Source organism: Pocillopora verrucosa, chromosome 7 (assembly GCF_036669915.1).
Source record: "Pocillopora verrucosa isolate sample1 chromosome 7, ASM3666991v2, whole genome shotgun sequence".
Lineage (NCBI taxonomy): Eukaryota > Metazoa > Cnidaria > Anthozoa > Scleractinia > Pocilloporidae > Pocillopora > Pocillopora verrucosa.
In genome coordinates, this window is record NC_089318.1 from 10110794 (window position 1) to 10129518 (window position 18725).

The 18725-nt window shown below is 38.7% G+C and overlaps 2 protein-coding genes across 2 annotated transcripts; both read left to right on the plus strand.

Moving 5' to 3' along the window:
* The first annotated feature begins 1616 nt into the window (after positions 1 to 1616).
* Positions 1617 to 2633, plus strand: LOC131770729 (trace amine-associated receptor 1-like). Its single transcript, XM_059086445.2, has one exon. The coding sequence runs from the start codon at positions 1644 to 1646 to the stop codon at positions 2556 to 2558; it is 915 nt and encodes a 304-aa protein (XP_058942428.2). The 5' UTR covers positions 1617 to 1643; the 3' UTR covers positions 2559 to 2633.
* A 3740-nt stretch (positions 2634 to 6373) lies between these two features.
* LOC131770699 (octopamine receptor beta-2R-like) lies at positions 6374 to 7261 on the plus strand. Its single transcript, XM_059086409.2, has one exon. The coding sequence runs from the start codon at positions 6374 to 6376 to the stop codon at positions 7259 to 7261; it is 888 nt and encodes a 295-aa protein (XP_058942392.2).
* The last annotated feature ends 11464 nt before the right edge of the window (positions 7262 to 18725 follow it).

Sequence of the window (18725 nt, forward strand, 5' to 3'; positions counted from 1 at the left end):
TCAAATGAACTAACTGAACATAACGGTGGAATTTTTCATCACTTTATTCAACTTTCATAAGGTTGACTGAGGACTCTGAATAACTACATCAGCGTTAGATTCGCGCTATCAAGGCTCTCCTGAATGCAACCATAATCTCGTGATAAAAACTATTCGGACTCCGAGCTTGAAGCTTTCAGGACACGCGACATGACCTACGCGTGATCTCAGCGGTTGTGATCTTGTCGAACGGCAGTAACGGTTCTGAGTTGTGAGTAAAAAGACACGTTATTAATGAAGTCAGCTATTTTTCAATATTAAATTATTAAGTTAAATATCCAATTCATTTCAAACTGCCGGTTTTGTAGACGAAAATCAGTGAAAATGTAGATAAACTGAGCATTTTTGGAATTCTGGAGAATATTTTGAGACTCTCCACTTACATCAAATTCACTTTCACTCTTCTCTTTAACCACTCTGCCTCTGAATGACTGATCGAAAATTACTCCCTCTCTCTCTCTCATTCTCATTGACTAAAAACTTTCAAGTACATGCCTTTATATTCTCCATCGGTAGGCATGTTAGTCAACTGCCGGCTGATCCTGGAAAATTAAACATTTGCCTTCGTCAGAACACTGACCCAACCTCTTTAACAAGAATCTCTCAAATGAACAACAGCGAACAAAATGCTTCCGATCAATAGAAAAAATACTTGACTGCGTAAGCCAAAACAAGAACTCGTGTGGGTCCAAGGCAAGGTCAGTAGACAAACCCTTATAGAAGTTAGACAAGACAGTCAAAATTAGTAATCTCATCGTGACAGCTTAAACCCAAATAACTTCGGACTTTGAACTCAAATAGTGACTAAATGCTAGAAATAAACAACGCTAAATCAGACTTAACTAACTAAATACTTCATAACGCAATCATTAGAAATGTTGTAATTTAAAAATACAAATTATGTATAGGACAAAAATGTTTGATGATTGTTTTCATCATCATTTGAATGGCATTGAGGCTATCGAGTTGCCTGTCACATTTATAGATAAAGGCTTATATCGGTCATTTAGCAGGTGGTGTAAGACCACTAAGGGAAGCTTATACATGATTTATCAGAATTACAGACAGGTATACCGAGCATTTTGCCTTATGCCGATTGCCTTCCTTGTTGTGCGGAGATGCGTCAAGTCGATCAAAATCAATCTCTGAGTCTCTGGACTTTTTCCAAAACTCAGTTTGACTGGGAAGCAACTCATTGCAGACGAAGAGCGCTCATCCAGTCAAGATCAAATATAAATTCTCCAGTGATGATAAAAAGAAGAAAGCTTCCTTATCAACCAATCAGCATCCTATAGATTTAACCCGTATATAATAACCGATGCTACTCGCTTTGTGGAAGTTATAACGGTGTCTAAATGAATGAAGGGCAAAGAGTAGTTATCATTTCGGTACGGAACATTTTGAAGCCTTTCAGAAAAGAAAATAAATCTGTTATACTCCTCATTAAGATTTCGTGGCACGTATACTTGTTCTGGGGTTTGTAAATGACCTGTTTTTGTAATCTGATCTGTTTGCTATTCTCAGGAAATATATTAATATATTTGCGAAATATCTACTTTTTCTTTGAAGCAAAAGCAGCAAAGAGCGTAGACTCAGTGTTATTAATGAAAGCTTGGTTTTGGATTCTTGGCTGGTCTCTTTCCATTCTGACCATAACTGGGAATGGATTTATTATCTTTCTTGTTTGGTGCAAGCGACAGCTTCGCACTAAGACCAACGCGTTTATTGTTTCACTTGCAGTGGCGGACTTCTGTGTTGGGATGAGCGCAGTACCCTTGATGTTTGCGTGCGAAGCTGTAACTGCCTGCAGTGATTCACCTATTTTTCGGGCTGTAAAGGCGTCAAAGTTTCTGTTTCCGTACGCATCTGTAACAAACCTCTGCATTTTAGTCCTGGATCGCTACATTGCTGTTGTGAAACCTTTGAAATACTTGACTTTTATGTCACGTCGCCGAGTCATTCAAATGGTTTCCGTATCCTGGGCAATTCCTTTCGCCCTGGGCATTGGTTCGGCTCTTAGCAGTGTTGGTTTTAAATCATTTGCCTCTACGATGTTCACTTGTGTTCTTTTGTTATTAGAGTTTTTACCAAGTTTATATATTTTAATATTTTGCTTCGTATCCATGTTACAGGTTGTATTTAAACATAATCGAGCCGATCGCGTTTTAGCAAAACAGTTACGCTTTAACCATCAGGTTTTCTTCAAAACTCAGGAAAAGTCTGCCATTTTAATGATGGGGATTGTAATAAGTTTGTTTCTTGTGTGTTACGGGATTTTTCTACGCTGTTCCTTAATTTATGTTTTCGATGTTCGATCATTATGTAATGATACTGACTACAAAATCCCTATTTTAGTATTAAACTCTGCCATCAACCCTTTTGCGTATTCGTTTTTCAAGAGAGACATTAACAAAGAGGTAAAGGGACGAATTTGTTGTGCCACATCGCCACAGCGTAACAGGATCCATCCTTTTAAAGAGAGAAGTTTTTCACTGGCCCCAGTTAAGAGATCAAGTTGAGTGATTAGCCATCAGAATGATTGCGTTTTTATAGAAGGAAAAGAAACTTAGTTGTTCGGGACATTCTAACTATAACTTTAGACCAGAAGTAAAAGGCTTTATCAAAAATGTTTGATGGTTGATTTTATACGTTTAAATGTCAAGAAAGCTATCAAGTTGCCTGTCACCCACACCAGGTCAATTTAATAAACTGAGTAAAAGCCTCTAATAGCTTTATGTCACTCAGCCTGCCAATAGAACAGGTGGTGCGAGGAGCACTTTGGGAAATCGATTAATTATTCATCAGGATACATGACTGTAATTATATGAAAATCATATGTGTATGCTGCGGTTGAAGAAACGAACATAGGAGCGATCCTCGCAGTTATGACTACTACTGAACTAATAGTGAAAATAAGGCCTGAAAAAAATTTAGGCCCGTACGGGATCTAAACCCATAACCACTGCGATACCAGTGCAGCGTTCTACCAACTGAGCTAACAAGCCAACTAAGAGCTCAGTGGTCATTATGATGGTTACAAATAAACTCTCTAAGTGGTTAGTAAATGACTGTAAATATATGAAAACCATATATTCATCAATAATTAAGAGGTGCATGCGATACTCGACAATTTATGAAGTAACTGAAATACTTGGAGCAACCTCATTGGTCAAAAATCTGTCTTTCATTGCACCAGTAATTAAACGACCCACTGAAAGTTGAATTTATGTCATAAAAGCAGTATCGGTTTCCTGGCGTCATAACCCACTTGGTGTGTTGGGAGAACACGCGAAAAGTTTGTTAATCACTCGCATCCTGCTCGTGGTGTACAAACTTTTCTCGTTTTCCCTCTGCATCTCGCATGGGTTAACACGTCGGTAAACCGATAGAAAGTCAGTGCGGTCTACTGCTTGGATAAACCTCATCATTACTTCCTGTAGACTATAATGTTTTTTTTCTTACAATGAAGACAATTTCCTCAGGCGATAAGGCTGACTGAATACGCGTTATTTTAAGAACCATTGTGCTCGGCTGTGATTGACTGGTATTCAACAACTGCAACGGGCGTAAGTGGAAAGTTATCACGGCGGTCTACTAAAGTACGGAGGTGACTTTATCGGTCGTAACACAAACGATTAAGTTCAATTGCAACCTTACTTACGATTTGCCGCCCGTAAAAAGAGCACTGTCTGTACAGCACCACACATGAAACATGAAAACCGCAAGAGACGCCGGGATACCTACGATTCCCGAATTGAACCGAAAATGTACGTAAAGAGGAGACTCCTTGATATTTATTGTGAACTTGGCCCTTTAGCCTAGTGGTCTATAGCAAAAGATATTAACTGCAGTCGATGTTCTCTTATCTACAGCTACAAAATTAATCCTGTTTCCAATCTTGACAATGCCTTTTAATGCCTTTTTAGCAGCTGCCTCTGGTCGAAATTTTATCAGTCAGTTTTGTTTCCTTGATTGTGTTCAGTAAATCCCCTTGTCAAACTGAAAAAAAACTCAGTGTGCAAACTCACAGCGTGAAATGTAAAAATGTTTTATCGGTAGTGACCTTTTTAGGTGTCTACTGAAGCTTTTAAGCGGCGTTCTTACATGGCTCTGCAACGAGATATCAGTCCCTACAAATAGTGTCATGTCCAAATGACCATAATTTTAAAAATTTTAAAATTTAGGTTATTAAACTTATCAGAATCAGCAAGATCGTTTATTCAAAGTTTCACAGACTTGAAACACTTCAGATAAGTTAGTCCTTCTCCATTCTTGGCTCGGTCAAGCCCGGATGCTATCGAGAGCCGTGAAGTCAGCGAGAGAATTACAGTTATTCCCTTCCAGCCCTCGCGCAGAAATCGAGGTACGGGAGACCAACGATCCAATTAGTACTTATCTCTACCAAATTCCAGTCATTTCCTTGTACATTGGACGAGAGAATTTGGTTTTACACCTTCTCACTTGTCTGTTCTTTTAACCTGTTTGCAAGAAAATTATTGGTATCGTATGGAGATGTTGCGTATGGATTATGTCTGGGAGGTAGAGGGATTTAGTGAAGATTGGGAGAGTAAATTGATTCAAATTCGTCGCGCCCTAAAGTGTTTTCTTCAGCAGAAAATAACTTCCTTCTGGCTAAGTTTTTTGTGACCCTAATGCTGTTAAACTTAAGGGAAAAGAGTGAAAAACGGCTTTGATAATAAAAAGATTTTCTCAATCAAGTATTTATCATTGTCAAGGCCTATTGTTTCGCAACGACTTCTCATAGGGCAATGTCTAAAATTGTCTAAGTTTCAGTAATATTTTGTGAAAGAAAATAATAAACGTCTTCGCCTCGCACGCACAGTGAACATTATGCAAACGCTAGTAAAGTTTTAAACAGCTGCCACTGGCTTATTGTTCAGACTTCGTGAAACTAACAACGGTGCCTGTTATATAAACAGTGCACGGTTAATAGGGCATATGGATTTTTGTTAAGCTTAAGATGTCTTAACTAACATTTTGTGTAAGTGCTATATGTATATATTCATATAGCACTTACGTCCACCGTCCGTGCCTCGCATGCGCAGTGAACATTATGCAAACGCAAGTAAAGTTTTAAACAGCTGCCACTGGTTTATTGTTCAGACTTCGTGAAACTAACAACGGTGCATGTTATATATACAGTGCACGGTTAATAGGGGACATAAATTGTTGTTAGGTCTAAGATGACCAGATGTCTTAGCTAATATTTTGTGTAAGCGCTAGATATGTAGGTAATCATATGATTTCGAGTGCAATTGGGAATAAATAAGCGCGAGTAAATTCTTTCAAAGAACAAAATTGCACTCGCCCTACGGGCTCGTGCAGTTTGTGGTCTTAGAAAAAATTAACAAGTGCTTATTTATTCCAAACTGCACGAGAAAAATCATGTGATTACGTATTAATAATGTACATGAAAAAATTCGAGATAGCTTATCATAATTACGCAGAAGCAAAGCGCGCGCATCAAGTGCATTCGGTCAAAACAACCGCGTACGATCAAAACAGTAATAGACAATGATATTTTCACTATAAGGCGCAAGAAAAGTTCAAAGTCCGGCCAAATAGTTCAAGGAATTGTTCAGTCTGTGTCCGAATCACTTTCGATGGAATTGAATCGTCTTGTGCGAGGTTTAACCATGTTTGTTTTTACTTTCGGCGTAGAATCGCTCGAGCAAAGTGTTAAGCTGGATCGGCTCATAATTTTGATTTTTTTTCGCAATTTTTCCAAACCGACAATCAAAAAGTAGTGCTTTTTACAGTGTTTTCTCTGTTAGAGCTGTTTTTCAGCTGCTGTATTGCTGTTGCGGTTGCGAAAGAAAACCTACTTAAAACGTCGGCCATTGTTTCGCTCGCAAATTTTTAGCGTTGCCAAATCGCTCTGACGAAGGGCTAACGCTCAAAACGTCAGCTTTTTTACCCTTTACGGTGGCTAATTTACGTTTTCAACTCAGTTGTTAACACTAAATTACCTGCTATACTCTCCCACCGACGCAGCACCACAGTTTCTTTAGAAACTTACCCCTTTAAAGTTTTAAACAGCTATCACTGGTTTATTGTTCAGACTTCGTGAAACTAACAACGGTGCATATTTTATAAACAGTGCACGGTTAATAGGGGAAATGAATTTTTGTTAGGCTTAAGATGACTTAACTAATATTTTGTGTTAGAGTAATATGTATATCGTAAATTATTGTTAATTAATGTACGTCAGTGGTGTCTATATAAATTATAATTTAAGACTTGAGAGGTAACAGATGTATCACGTATCCTTTGCGTTAATACACAAATAGGCGTCATCGTCTCTGATCATAAAATGGAAATTTGGTTTTGGATTCTTGGCTGGTCTCTTTCCATTCTGGCCATATCTGGAAATGGATTTATTATCTTTCTTTTTTGGAGCAAACGACAGCTTCGCACTAAGACCAACGCGTTTATTGTGTCACTCGCAATAGCAGACGTTTGTGTTGGGATTACAGCTGTTAATTCGCGGTTTGTGTGTGAGATGGTTAATGGCTGCGAAAGTTCAACATCAATCGAGCATATTTCATGGGCCATTAGGGGCTTGTTTATTTACGTGTCCGTGACAAACCTTTGCAGTTTAGTCGTGGATCGCTACATTGCTTTAGTAAAACCTTTGAGATACTTGACATTTATGGCGCGTCGCCGAGTCGTTCAAATGGTTTCTTCATCCTGGGCGATTCCGACCACCCTTGTTACTGTTATCACAATAGATAAGCTTGTTTTTAAAGTGAACCCAATTCTATTCTACCTTTTTACTTGTCTGGTAATGATTTTAGAGTTTTTTCCCGGTGTAATTTTAATATTTTGCTATGTATCCATGTTAAAAGTTGTAATTAAGCACATACGGGGTGCTCGTTCGTTGGCAAAACAATTAAGTTTCAACCATCGGATTTTCTTTAAAACTCAGGAGAAGTCTGCTGTTATAATGATGGGTATTGTGATAAGTCTGTTTCTTGTGTGTTACGGGATCTACTTGCGATGTAGTTTAGTTTTTTTGTTGAATAATAACGAATCATGTTATGATGATGAATATAAAATTCCTGTTTTAGTGTTAAACTCCGCCATCAACCCTTTGGCGTACTCTTTCTTTAAGAGAGACATAAACAAGGAGGTAAAGAGACGCCTCTGTTTTGCCTCTTTGATGAAGCGAAACAACAATCATCCTCAAAGTGTGAACTGATCTAGTGGTTAAATGAGCGAGATAAGAATTTTCCTTTTACCAAGTACATTTTAATCTTTAATGTAAATGGCAGAGGAAGGGAGAACAACGAACTCATTTTAGGAGTGAATTAGCAAATGGAAGGCGAAGTGGCAGACTCCTTTTTCAAGCCGGAAAGAGAGTTAACAGACGAATGTTTTGGATTGAGGAAGACAGCTTTCATTTCTCTCCAAAAGTCCATGAGTCAAACAAATTTTTACTTTGCTGGTCATCTTCTTCAGGGAGTATGAGTCCATGGAATTCAAGAGTAAGTGAGGATCACTAGTAACAATATTCAGACCGACTGAGAGTGATAATGATAATGATGATAACAACTTGAAAAGATCTATTTGAATGCTTGGATCAGTTTTATGATCAAGGAAAGTTTTTTCTTCTGCGGAATCACGAGCATCTTGGGGAAGGAGCCATCGATCGGAGGTCTGATGGATGGGAAACAATATGTATTGGTTTTGAATGATACCATTTACATGAACTTGACTCGAAGTCCATCAATATTTACGACATAACTCAACCCTAAAGCTTAGTAAAAAACATGTCCGCGGGATTGCGAAGTATCCTCTGAGCTTTCTATCTAGTGACTCAGTTACTAACATTTCAAGTACGCCGTCACGAAATATCCCTATCATCATGTACAAACTGATCACTTCGCTGAGACAATAAAATGAGTAAAATTAACCCTAATAGTGATAATGATAATAATAATGATAATAATAATGATGATGATCAGTAATGATGATAATAATAATGATGATGATAAATAATGATAATATTAATGAAGATCATACAAAATATAAAACTCATGAATCAGCACTTTTCTTACACAAATAGAGGAGCCGTGACTGTCTTCTTTTCTGTTGTAAATAAACGCTGAAAGCGGCTAAAGCACAGAAGAAGTACGTCTGGTGCTTCCATCTATTTCTTGAGTGTACGTCTTGTGTCCGTACTTCTTGATTGTACGTCTTGTTTCCCCCTACTTCTTGGGTATACGTCTTGTATTTCTCCCTACCTCTTGAGTGTGCGTCCTGTGTTTTCCCCCTAATTCTTGAGATTACGTCTTGTGTCTCCCCTTGCTTCCTGAGTGTACGTCCTATGTCTCCCCCTACTTCTTGAGTTTATGTCGTGTGTCTCTTCCTACTTATTGAGTGTACGTCTTGTGTCTCTCCCTACTTCTTGAGTCATGTGTCATGTGTCTCCTCGTACTTCTTGAGTGTACGTCTTGTGTCTCCCCCTACTTCTTGAGTGTACGTCTTGTGTCTCCCCCTACTTCTTGAGTGTACGTCTTGTGTTTCCCCCTACTTCTTGAGTGTACGTCTTGTGTCTCCCCTTACTTCTCGAGTGTACGTCCTGTGTCTCCCCCTACTTCTTGAGTGTACGTCTTGTGTTTCCCCCTACTTCTTGAGTGTACGTTTTGTGTTTCCCCCTACTTCTTGAGTGTACGTTTTGTGTTTCCCCCTACTTCTTGAGTGTACGTCTTGTGTCTCCCCCTACTTCTTGAGTGTACGTCTTGTGTCTCCCCCTACTTCTTGAGTGTACGTCTTGTGTCTCCCCTACCCGAGTGTACGTCTTGTGTTTTTTTCCGTACTCCTTGAGTGTACATCTTGTGTCTCCCCCTACTTCTTGAGTGTACGCCTTGTGTCTCCCCCTACCTCTCGAGTGTACGTCCTGTGTCTCCCCCTACTTCTTGAGTGTACGCCTTGTGTCTCCCCCTACCTCTCGAGTGTACGTCCTGTGTCTCCCCCTACTTCTTGAGTGTACGTCTTGTGTTTCCCCCTACTTCTTGAGTGTACGTTTTGTGTTTCCCCCTACTTCTTGAGTGTACGTTTTGTGTTTCCTCGTACTTCTTGAGTGTACGTTTTGTGTTTCCCCCTACTTCTTGAGTGTACGTCTTGTGTTTCCCCCTACTTCTTGAGTGTACGTCTCGTGTTTCCCCTTACCTCTCCAGTGTACGTTTTGTGTTTCCCCCCTATTTCTAGAGTGTACGTCTTGCGTTTCCCCTACCCGAGTGTACGTCTTGTGTTTCTCCGTACTCCTTGAGTGTACATCTTGCATATCCCCTTACTCCTTGGGCGTACGTCTTTTGTTTCCCCCTACCTCTCGAGTGTACGTCCTGTGTCTCCCCCTACTTCTTGAGTGTACGTCTTGTGTTTCCCCCTACTTCTTGAGTGTACGTTTTGTGTTTCCCCCTACTTCTCGAGTGTACGTTTTGTGTTTCCCCCTACTTCTTGAGTGTACGTCTTGTGTTTCCCCCTACTTCTTGAGTGTACGTTTTGTGTTTCCCCCTACTTCTTGAGTGTACGTTTTGTGTTTCCTCGTACTTCTTGAGTGTACGTCTTGTGTCTCCCCCTACTTCTTGAGTGTACGTCTTGTGTTTCCCCCTACTTCTTGAGTGTACGTTTTGTGTTTCCCCCTACTTCTCGAGTGTACGTTTTGTGTTTCCCCCTACTTCTTGAGTGTACGTCTTGTGTTTCCCCCTACTTCTTGAGTGTACGTCTTGTGTCTCCCCCTACTTCTTGAGTGTACGTCTTGTGTCTCCCCCTACTTCTCGAGTGTACGTTTTGTGTTTCCCCCTACTTCTTGACTGTACGTTTTGTGTTTCCTCGTACTTCTTGAGTGTACGTTTTGTGTTTCCTCGTACTTCTTGAGTGTACGTCTTGTGTTTCCCCCTACTTCTTGAGTGTACGTCTTGTGTTTCCCCCTACTTCTTGAGTGTACGTCTTGTGTTTCCCCCTACTTCTTGAGTGTACGTCTCGTGTTTCCCCTTACCTCTCCAGTGTACGTTTTGTGTTTCCCCCCTATTTCTAGAGTGTACGTCTTGCGTTTCCCCTACCCGAGTGTACGTCTTGTGTTTCTCCGTACTCCTTGAGTGTACATCTTGCATATCCCCCTACTCCTTGGGCGTACGTCTTGTGTTTCCCCTTAATTCTTGGGCGTACGTCCTGTGTTTCCTCGTACTTCTTGAGTGTACGTCTTTTGTCTCCTCGTACTTCTTGAGTGTACATCTTGTGTTTCCCCTACTTCTTGAGTGCTAGGAATGCCTTGCGCTGCTACTGTTGTGTTTCTTACTACTCTGAATAGCCTACACTCCAGTCTTACTTTTACGATGGAGCTTCCCACTGGTAAGATCTCTTTTATCTACATTAAAATCGTCAAGAACGGAACTAAACTTGAAACTCGTGTTTACCGAAAACCAACAAACACCGGTTTGCTCTTACACTTCCACAGTCACACCGATAAACGCTATAAAGACTCTTTATTAATAATTGATCTAAATTATCATCGTACGAGTTATTATAGCACTTAGAATGATTATTTTTGCGCATGTTAAAGTTTACATTAAGCTCCACATGGGATTAAAAAGTTCAAAATTGCCGTTTTTAGCAAATTAGAGTAATGATGACTCTAGGCTTTCATTTCTGACAATTTTTATTGTAAAGTAAGTTCATGACATCGACGAATGTTCTGTTTCAAATCATCTTTTCTCTTTTTGTTTTGAGAATAAGCATCGAACAGTCTACAATTGTTTATCATTTTTTCTTTATGCCAAATAATTTGTCGGTTTTATAGCCATCCTAAACAGAATTTCTGGCGTCTCCAATTTAGATCGAAAGGAGTAAATCTAATGCTATGAATTTGTTGATAGTATACGTGAAATAATTACGCGCTTCTGATTGGCTGAAAACGAGTGCAAAGTTGTGACACGAGTGTAAATTACAAAAAGCGCGCGCACGCTCCTCAAATTTCGTCTGTCCTGTCTGTCTGTGATGTTTTTTTTCATGTAAATTATTGACAAGTAACGACATTATTTCTAATAAGTGTAATAAGCGTCAATACATTTCTAAGAGACGACAAATTGCACTTGCACCGGCTACGGGTTCTTGTAATATGTTGTCTTTGAAAATTTACTCGTACTTAGAAATACCAATTTGCACTCGATATCATGTTATTACCTATAAAAACAGAACCTTTTCTTGACAGAACAATAGTAGTTTGATTACAAGAATAGGCAGGACGAAATTTGCCAAGAGAAGACTGAAACCAAGCTTGGAGTACTTTGTACTTTGGAGTGATTAATAATAATTCTTAGACCCACAGAATTATATTTCAGAGTCACGTAATACTTCGCGGAAAATTGGGTGAGATGAAGTGAATTGATTTTCCAAAGTCCTTCCCAGACGAGCGAGAAGCAAGTTTCTTTATCGAGGCCGTTCCTTTTCCTAATGATTTCCATTTTAAAAAAAGCTCATCACTTGACGCGGGAATAATATCGTGAAATCTCACTTGGATTTCCTCGGCAGGTTGTGCGGTAAAAATATTCTGAAAACACTGAATCGTCTACCACAGAGGCTTTTAATGCAGAATGCGTCAAATTGCGCTCCATTTTCAGTCGTCTCGACTACCCTGCAGGCCTTATTGATTCCGCTATCAATAATTTTATTTTTAGAAATCCTTCGGCAGGCACAGCGGAAAGAAACACCGATGATAGTAGCACAGTAAGAATTAGTCTTCCATTCAAATATCAAGTGGCCGCTGGTGCGGTTCGGAAGCAGTTGCGCGATCTTAGCCATAAGATTCTCCCCACATTGCAGCCTACATTGTGAGCAAGAAATTGGGGCAAGATCTCCAACCCAAAGAAATCAAGCCGTCAATAGTGAATCGGCAATGCGTTGTATACTGTTTCTCACGTGATCTGCGCGATGCAGATTATGTCGGGTACACAGCCCGAAACCTTCATCAACGCATTGCTGAGCACAAATATTCGGCAATCGGTCGACATCTCGTGGAAGCTTACAGTAGCAACCACCTCTTGGAAGAAAACCAATCAGAATATTAAGAAAGTGCCAGGGTAAATTTGATTGTTTAGTCTTTGAAATGCTGTTCATCAAGAATCACAAACCTAATTTAAATATCCAGACGGACTCCATACATGCCAAACTTTTTCTTTGATTCGGTATAGCTTTTTATCACCCATGGTTATTTTGGTATAGACAAACTACAACTTACAAATCATTTTTTGACTTGATAATGACGTTTAGCCAACGTCGAAATGTCGTCGTTTTTTGGAAATCTTAAAATGTTTTTAAGAAATGTTTTATCGCAATTTCTTATAGTTTAATCAAAAATTAATGAAGCGAATTCTAACTAAGGTTCTCATCATATGACATGCAGTTGAAAGAGGATTAAGTATTAATTTTTCAAGCTAATGACGACCAGATGTGTTGATACAGTTTAGTGCAATGAGATTTAAAACATGTTAGTGAAGGCAACTTAAATTCGGTTGAACAGATATCTATGACTTTCTTCACGTATATCAACAACTAAGGCTGTTCTGGTTTTTTGCGCGTGCCTTTATACGATCGATACGATCCTCAGACAATGCACTTAGATGTATTTCGAAACTAAAAGCCAAAATACTTGGAAAAGAAATAATAGGAGAAAATAAATCCCTCATTCGATGGTTTGACATGTGATACGAGTGGGCATTTTGCTCATTGCTTGAATTTTTACCGTATTAACGAGGCTCGGAAAGATATTTCGCAACATTTAAAATGTCCACTCGTATCGCGAATTGGGTGTTAAAATATCCCAGAATTGACTTATTACTGTTCCTATGCATGAAATCTCAATGTGATAATCAACCATAAAAATTATAAAAAAGAAACTTAAGTTTTAAATTGATTACAATTTGTGTATTGTTCAGGCTCTCGAAATGACTAACGGCGAAGGTTGAACAGTGAAGGTTGATAAAGGACACTAGTTATTACTCAGCTGAAGCTAACTAACAGAAGTCTTAGCATATTTTGCTTTAGTGGTATGTCTACTTAATTAGTGACAATTTAAGCACATCAATGAATGTAACTTAATACGGTATAGCTAGGAGGAGAACATGTCTCAAGCTTGCTTCTCGGCTTGTCTTGCTAACGTAACAGGTTACCTCTTGAAACACTTAGCACGTGATATCCCCACATTTTGAAAATGCTTTTTGGGCAACTAATAATGGAAACATTTCTGGTCATAGGGATAAAATAGATGTCAGTGTTTTTCTTGTTAATTATCATTTACTTTACATCACAGGCAAATGTTGGTATAAAAGTCGCTGATATGACTAGAATCAATGTCTTTGAATTCCTGTTATAAACGAGCAATTTGTACAGATGATAATACAATTTCTAGTGCAATTTGGTATAAATAAGCACGAGTAAATTTTACAAAGACAAGAAAATTGCACGAGTCCGTAAGGCTAATGTTATTTTTGTTGAGAAAACAATGAGACCAACTCTGGTAAAACAAGACACAAAAGAGGCAAGGCAATTCTGATGATGAGCTTTAGTGACCCGATGTCCTTAAAGGCGCCATATTACATTCTATTCGCAATAGAATTTTGTTTTGCCTGTTTGTAATTGTACGCCACATTAAGGCATTGCACTTAAACTACAGCTGTAAAGTAGTATGCAAATAAAGTTGCATAATACTTTACAATTCGCAATTTTCCTCTTCGATCAACGAGTCCACCATCGTCTATGATCGCAAAATGAAAGCTTGGTTCTGGATTCTTGGCTGGTCTCTTTCCATCCTGACCACAACTGGAAATGGATTTATCATCTTCCTCGTTTGTAACAAACGGCAGCTTCGTACTAAAACTAACGCGTTTATCGTTTCGCTCGCGGTGGCTGACTTCTGTGTTGGGATGAGCGCTGTTCCTTCGCGGTTTGCGTGTGAGGCGTTGGATATGTGCAACGATCCATTTATTTCGAGGACAGTGTGGATTTCAAGAAACCTGTTTGCGTTTGCGTCGGTGACGAATTTGTGCAGTTTAGTCCTGGATCGCTACATTGCCGTCACGAAACCTTTACAATACTTGACATTTATGAAGCGTCGCCGAGTCATTCTGATGGTTTCACTTTCCTGGGCAATTCCAATCGCTCTTATTGCATCTTTCAGGATAGAACTTTTTGTTGCTCAATCATTTGTGGATATTTTGATTTGTATACTCATGATTTTCGAGTTGCTTCCAAGTATGATGTTAATATTTTGTTTTGTGCCCATGTTAAAAGTTGTGTTTAAGCATAATCGAGCCGCTCGTTCGTTAGCTAAACAGTTACGCTTCAACCATCGGGTTTTTGTCTTGACCTAATTAAACTAAGAAATAATATCAGAATCATGTAATCCTTTATCGTGAAGACTTTCTGTTCGCTCCGAATAATGGAGTTTAGTTTATACCAATAGTGGATGGCATTGAAGACGCCCACTAATTGATTACTCGAACACCGAATATCCTTCGGTATTCACCTATGAGTATTTGCGCCCGAAAATATTGTAATAATTGCAAGATTAAATGAGTTAACTGACACATCGACAGTGAGGTGAATAGTTTTTAAGTATAGCAATGGAAAATTGTTCCTTCGGTGTGAGAATGGTTGCTCAGTTGATTCACTTGATTCTGAATTCCTTTCGCACTGTAGATACATTAGGGTGTAAGAGATAGTTTGAAAAGGAGTGTTAAAATATTTTGATTGCCGTCTTTTTTAATGTCGAGTACCACGTGGTTAATTGTTCAGTATAATTTTAGAGATATACAAGAGGATGAGTTAAATTAAGTTCATTGAAATTCTATTTGATCACAGTACCTAATAAAAGATAAATTCAATTATATACTGAGTGATAGTCATCAATGTTTCCATCGTTACTCTATAAATTCCAAACATTTGACGAGAAATCTTGGATCTTTTAATCAGTGGAAATGAACTCATCGATTCTATGTGAAAATGTTACCAATATCATTGCAACTAGAAAATCCATTTTCAGCGTTTTCCGTCAAGCATTGGTTTTTAAGCTGCTGCAGTAATTTTTACATCAAAAATTCCTTCTTTCTTTTTTTTTAAACTATTCTTTTTTTATTTTCTGCGATGTGCACCTGCGCTATAACACATAATTCTGGAGAATTTTCGAAACGGTGCTGTTATAGAGACGCAGGAATTGTTTCCCCTCTTGAGAACGCAACAAATGCTGGCAGGAACCATGGTTGACGGCATCCTGGCGTCATAAGGGCTGTTTTATTATCCCATTAAAAACAAAACAAAACAAAACAGAAAAAAGAGAAAACGGTGACATCAGCTTCTCCAAAAGCTTCGTTCCAACCCCAGCCTCAGGGTTTTCTCTGTCTTTAACTGGAGCGCACGAAGAAAGACTTGGGAAGGGGGTTGCTTCATTTGCGGTCCGCAAGAAATGTTTTCTTGAGAACGCAACAGATGCTAGCAGGAAAAAAGGTTGAACACCGTAATAGTCTGGATGGCACATAAGCCTAACCGTGGAAATATTGTTGTGCTTTCAAATTTATTCAGTTTAGTGTTTACTCCATCTCTGTTGACCGTTGCGTGACATTCATTTGCTTTATTTAAATCATTCGCACATACGTAATCACGCTACTATGGTAACCTCTTACGTAAGAAGGATGCTTAGTTTACAGCAACCTCGTTCTCAGGAAAAAATTTTTAAAAAATTGTCTGACACCAAAGCTCTTGCAACTACGGGATCGCATGTTACCATATTTTTCATTTTGGCTATGGTGTAAAAGCAAAATTTTGTGTATTCTGAATCAAAGTTTGGTCCACCCCCCCTTAATTGCGAACTCTTGGATCCGTATCAGATGCAACAATTACGAATTCATTTGAATTTTAAGTTTTAAAAATCCTGTGGAACTTGGTAAACCAAGGTGTGATGTCGAAATTATCATGGTTGTCTTCTCTAAAATTAACTTATGATAAATGAATGTAAATGTATGAATATCATGTATGTGAACTGGAATATAGAGGCGATCCTCGCAGTTATAAAAACTACTTAAGTGATAGTGAAAATAAGGCCTGAAAAACTTGTAAACCACACACGCACGGAGCCCAAGAGGGATAGCGTCTTTCTCACCAAACATATTACCTACTCTAAAAGATGGAAAAACCAACTTAATATCTATGTTGTTACAATATCGCCTAGCAAGGTGCCAAACCCTTTGTTCTGTTACAACAGATAAAGGGCCAATGTAAAGTAATTTGTTATAAAAGGTCGGCGTAGTGACTGAAACGGAAACCGGGGTGAGGTACCGATTGACAGCCCTTTCAACTAGATGGGCTGGAAAAAGATTTTTCTTAAGAATTTTAGTAAGTCTCTTGATGTTTTCGTGGAAACCCAACCATGTGTTGTTGATCTTGTGGGCTCTATCAACAAGAGTGCGAATGAGACCCGGCGTAAAAGAATAAGATAAAAAGCTGAAACAATTAGTCGATAGGCCCGTAAAGGTTTTCTTACGAAACATGAGTGTCATTGTTGATTAAAACATCTAGGAATGCTATTTTATGATTTATTTCCTTTTCCCTAATGAAACTAATGTTGGTGTGCCTGGAGTTTATGTACCTGAAAAATAGTAGCGCATCATTTTCCGAATGAAATAAACAAAATGTATCGTCAACACAACGGCGGTAAAATAATACCTTTGAGCCCTAGCACTTTTCCAACCATAACTTTTCATTATGTCCCATAAAAAAAATAGACTACCAATAGACTACCAAGAACAAGAGCGAGGGGGAAGCCCAGAGCTACGCCATCTATCTGGTCGTAGAAAGACCCTTTAAGTAAGAAATGGGTCTGAGCGGTGGCTACGGGTAAAAGGCTTTTAAGCTGAGTTCTACTTAACTTGTGGTCGGAGTTGAAGAACAGGAGCGAGGGGGGAGCTCATAGCTACATCATCTCTCTGGTCTATTTATCATGTGAAAGTGTAGGAGATGTAATAAAAGACTTTGTTGATTTACTATGGTGGCCTCGTTGATTTTTGCACTTTTCAAAAATAAACTGTTTTAATCATTTCTCTACCAGGTGTGACCAATTAGTAATTTTTCACGAAAATATCTCTCGCTATAAACATAAGTGGTAAAGAAATGAAAAGAATCAGGCGGAGCTATGGTGACGTTGAGGGAAGAAAGTCATTCACAGAGAATCGTTCTGCAAAGTCCTCCTCTTCAATTCCCATGGCCTCGGAGCACCACAGATAAAACTTTGGTGTCCATGTCTAGTGTGGTGTGTTGATGACAATGAGAACCTAGAAATGAAATGAAAAATGAAACCCAGTAATAAAACCCCCGGCTAAGAAAAACACAACTGGTTTGCTGAACAAAATTTTAGAAAAATTGGCATAAAAGATCTGTGGAACAACTCTCTGAATGTTACTCCTAAACCTTCAACAATGGATTTTAATTGGCTGAAAGAATCTACTGTTGGAATTTCTAAATTGGCATCAGGTTTCTATCTATTATATAGGTAAAACTTTGGTGTTCATATCTGGTTTGGTGTTGATAACACTGAAAACCTAGAAGTGAGATGAAAAATGAAACCCAGTGGTAAAGCCCCTGACTAAGAAAAACACAGCTAGTTTGCTGAACAAAACGGAAGGGTTACAATTTGAAATGCGATCCAACTTACAAGCCAGCTTTAAATAACATCTCGGAAAAAAGAGCGTAGGCCTCCAAAAAGAATAATTAAAGTCAGTTATACGAACTGACACACTACATACTGCCTTAGACAAAGGGCTAACGTTCAAAACGTCAGTTTTGAAACTCGACGGTGGCAAATTTACTTTATCAACCCAGTTGATAACTAATAACCCTGTTATACTCTTCCACCGACGCAGCATCACGGTTTGTTTAGAAACTTATTACATGGATGTGAGCTGAAGGTAATAGATTACCTCAAAGTTCGATCATGAACTCCTACTTGTACGGTATTATTAAATGCTGTACATTTTCATGTTTGATGAAACACAAATCAGTAAATTAGTCAGTTCACTTACCTCTGTTTGTGTAAAAACAAATGAAGATTCGCCTGGAGTAGCGAGATGCTCAGAAAAGATGAAAACCATCCCGTGTCCTTAGCGAGCAATCGATAGACGACTTGTAAACATCTAACGTGCAGGATTCATCTGCTGTGAAAGCAGCACACCTTTCACTCAGCCAACGAAGACGATACAGCTGTATATTGTAATGGAAGTGTGAACAATACATATATGTAAAAAAAGCATAAAAATTTAGGTGCGATTAGAGTCCGCTGAAGTGTAAAGCTTGGGACTTTTTTTTTTGGTCATGAGTATGTCGGAAATTAGGAACTCGATTTTGTTGCGGTAAATGTTATTGGCCTGAAATTTTCACTTTCTTCAACTGTAGGCATTTGCAGCTTGATCTTATCTTAGTCAGTTAGTCAGTAAGATATCTTTCGATCATTTTCGTAACCTGTGATTTGTATTAGCTTCGGTCTCAAGGCTTTGAGTTTTTGATGGTTTAAGGTTCGCTTACCAAAGAAGACCAGTAAAAAGGAGAATCATTTGCGACTTCTCCTTTAGGCTTGGCTAAATTTTTTTGTCAAAGTTTAATCCGAAACGACAACCTGA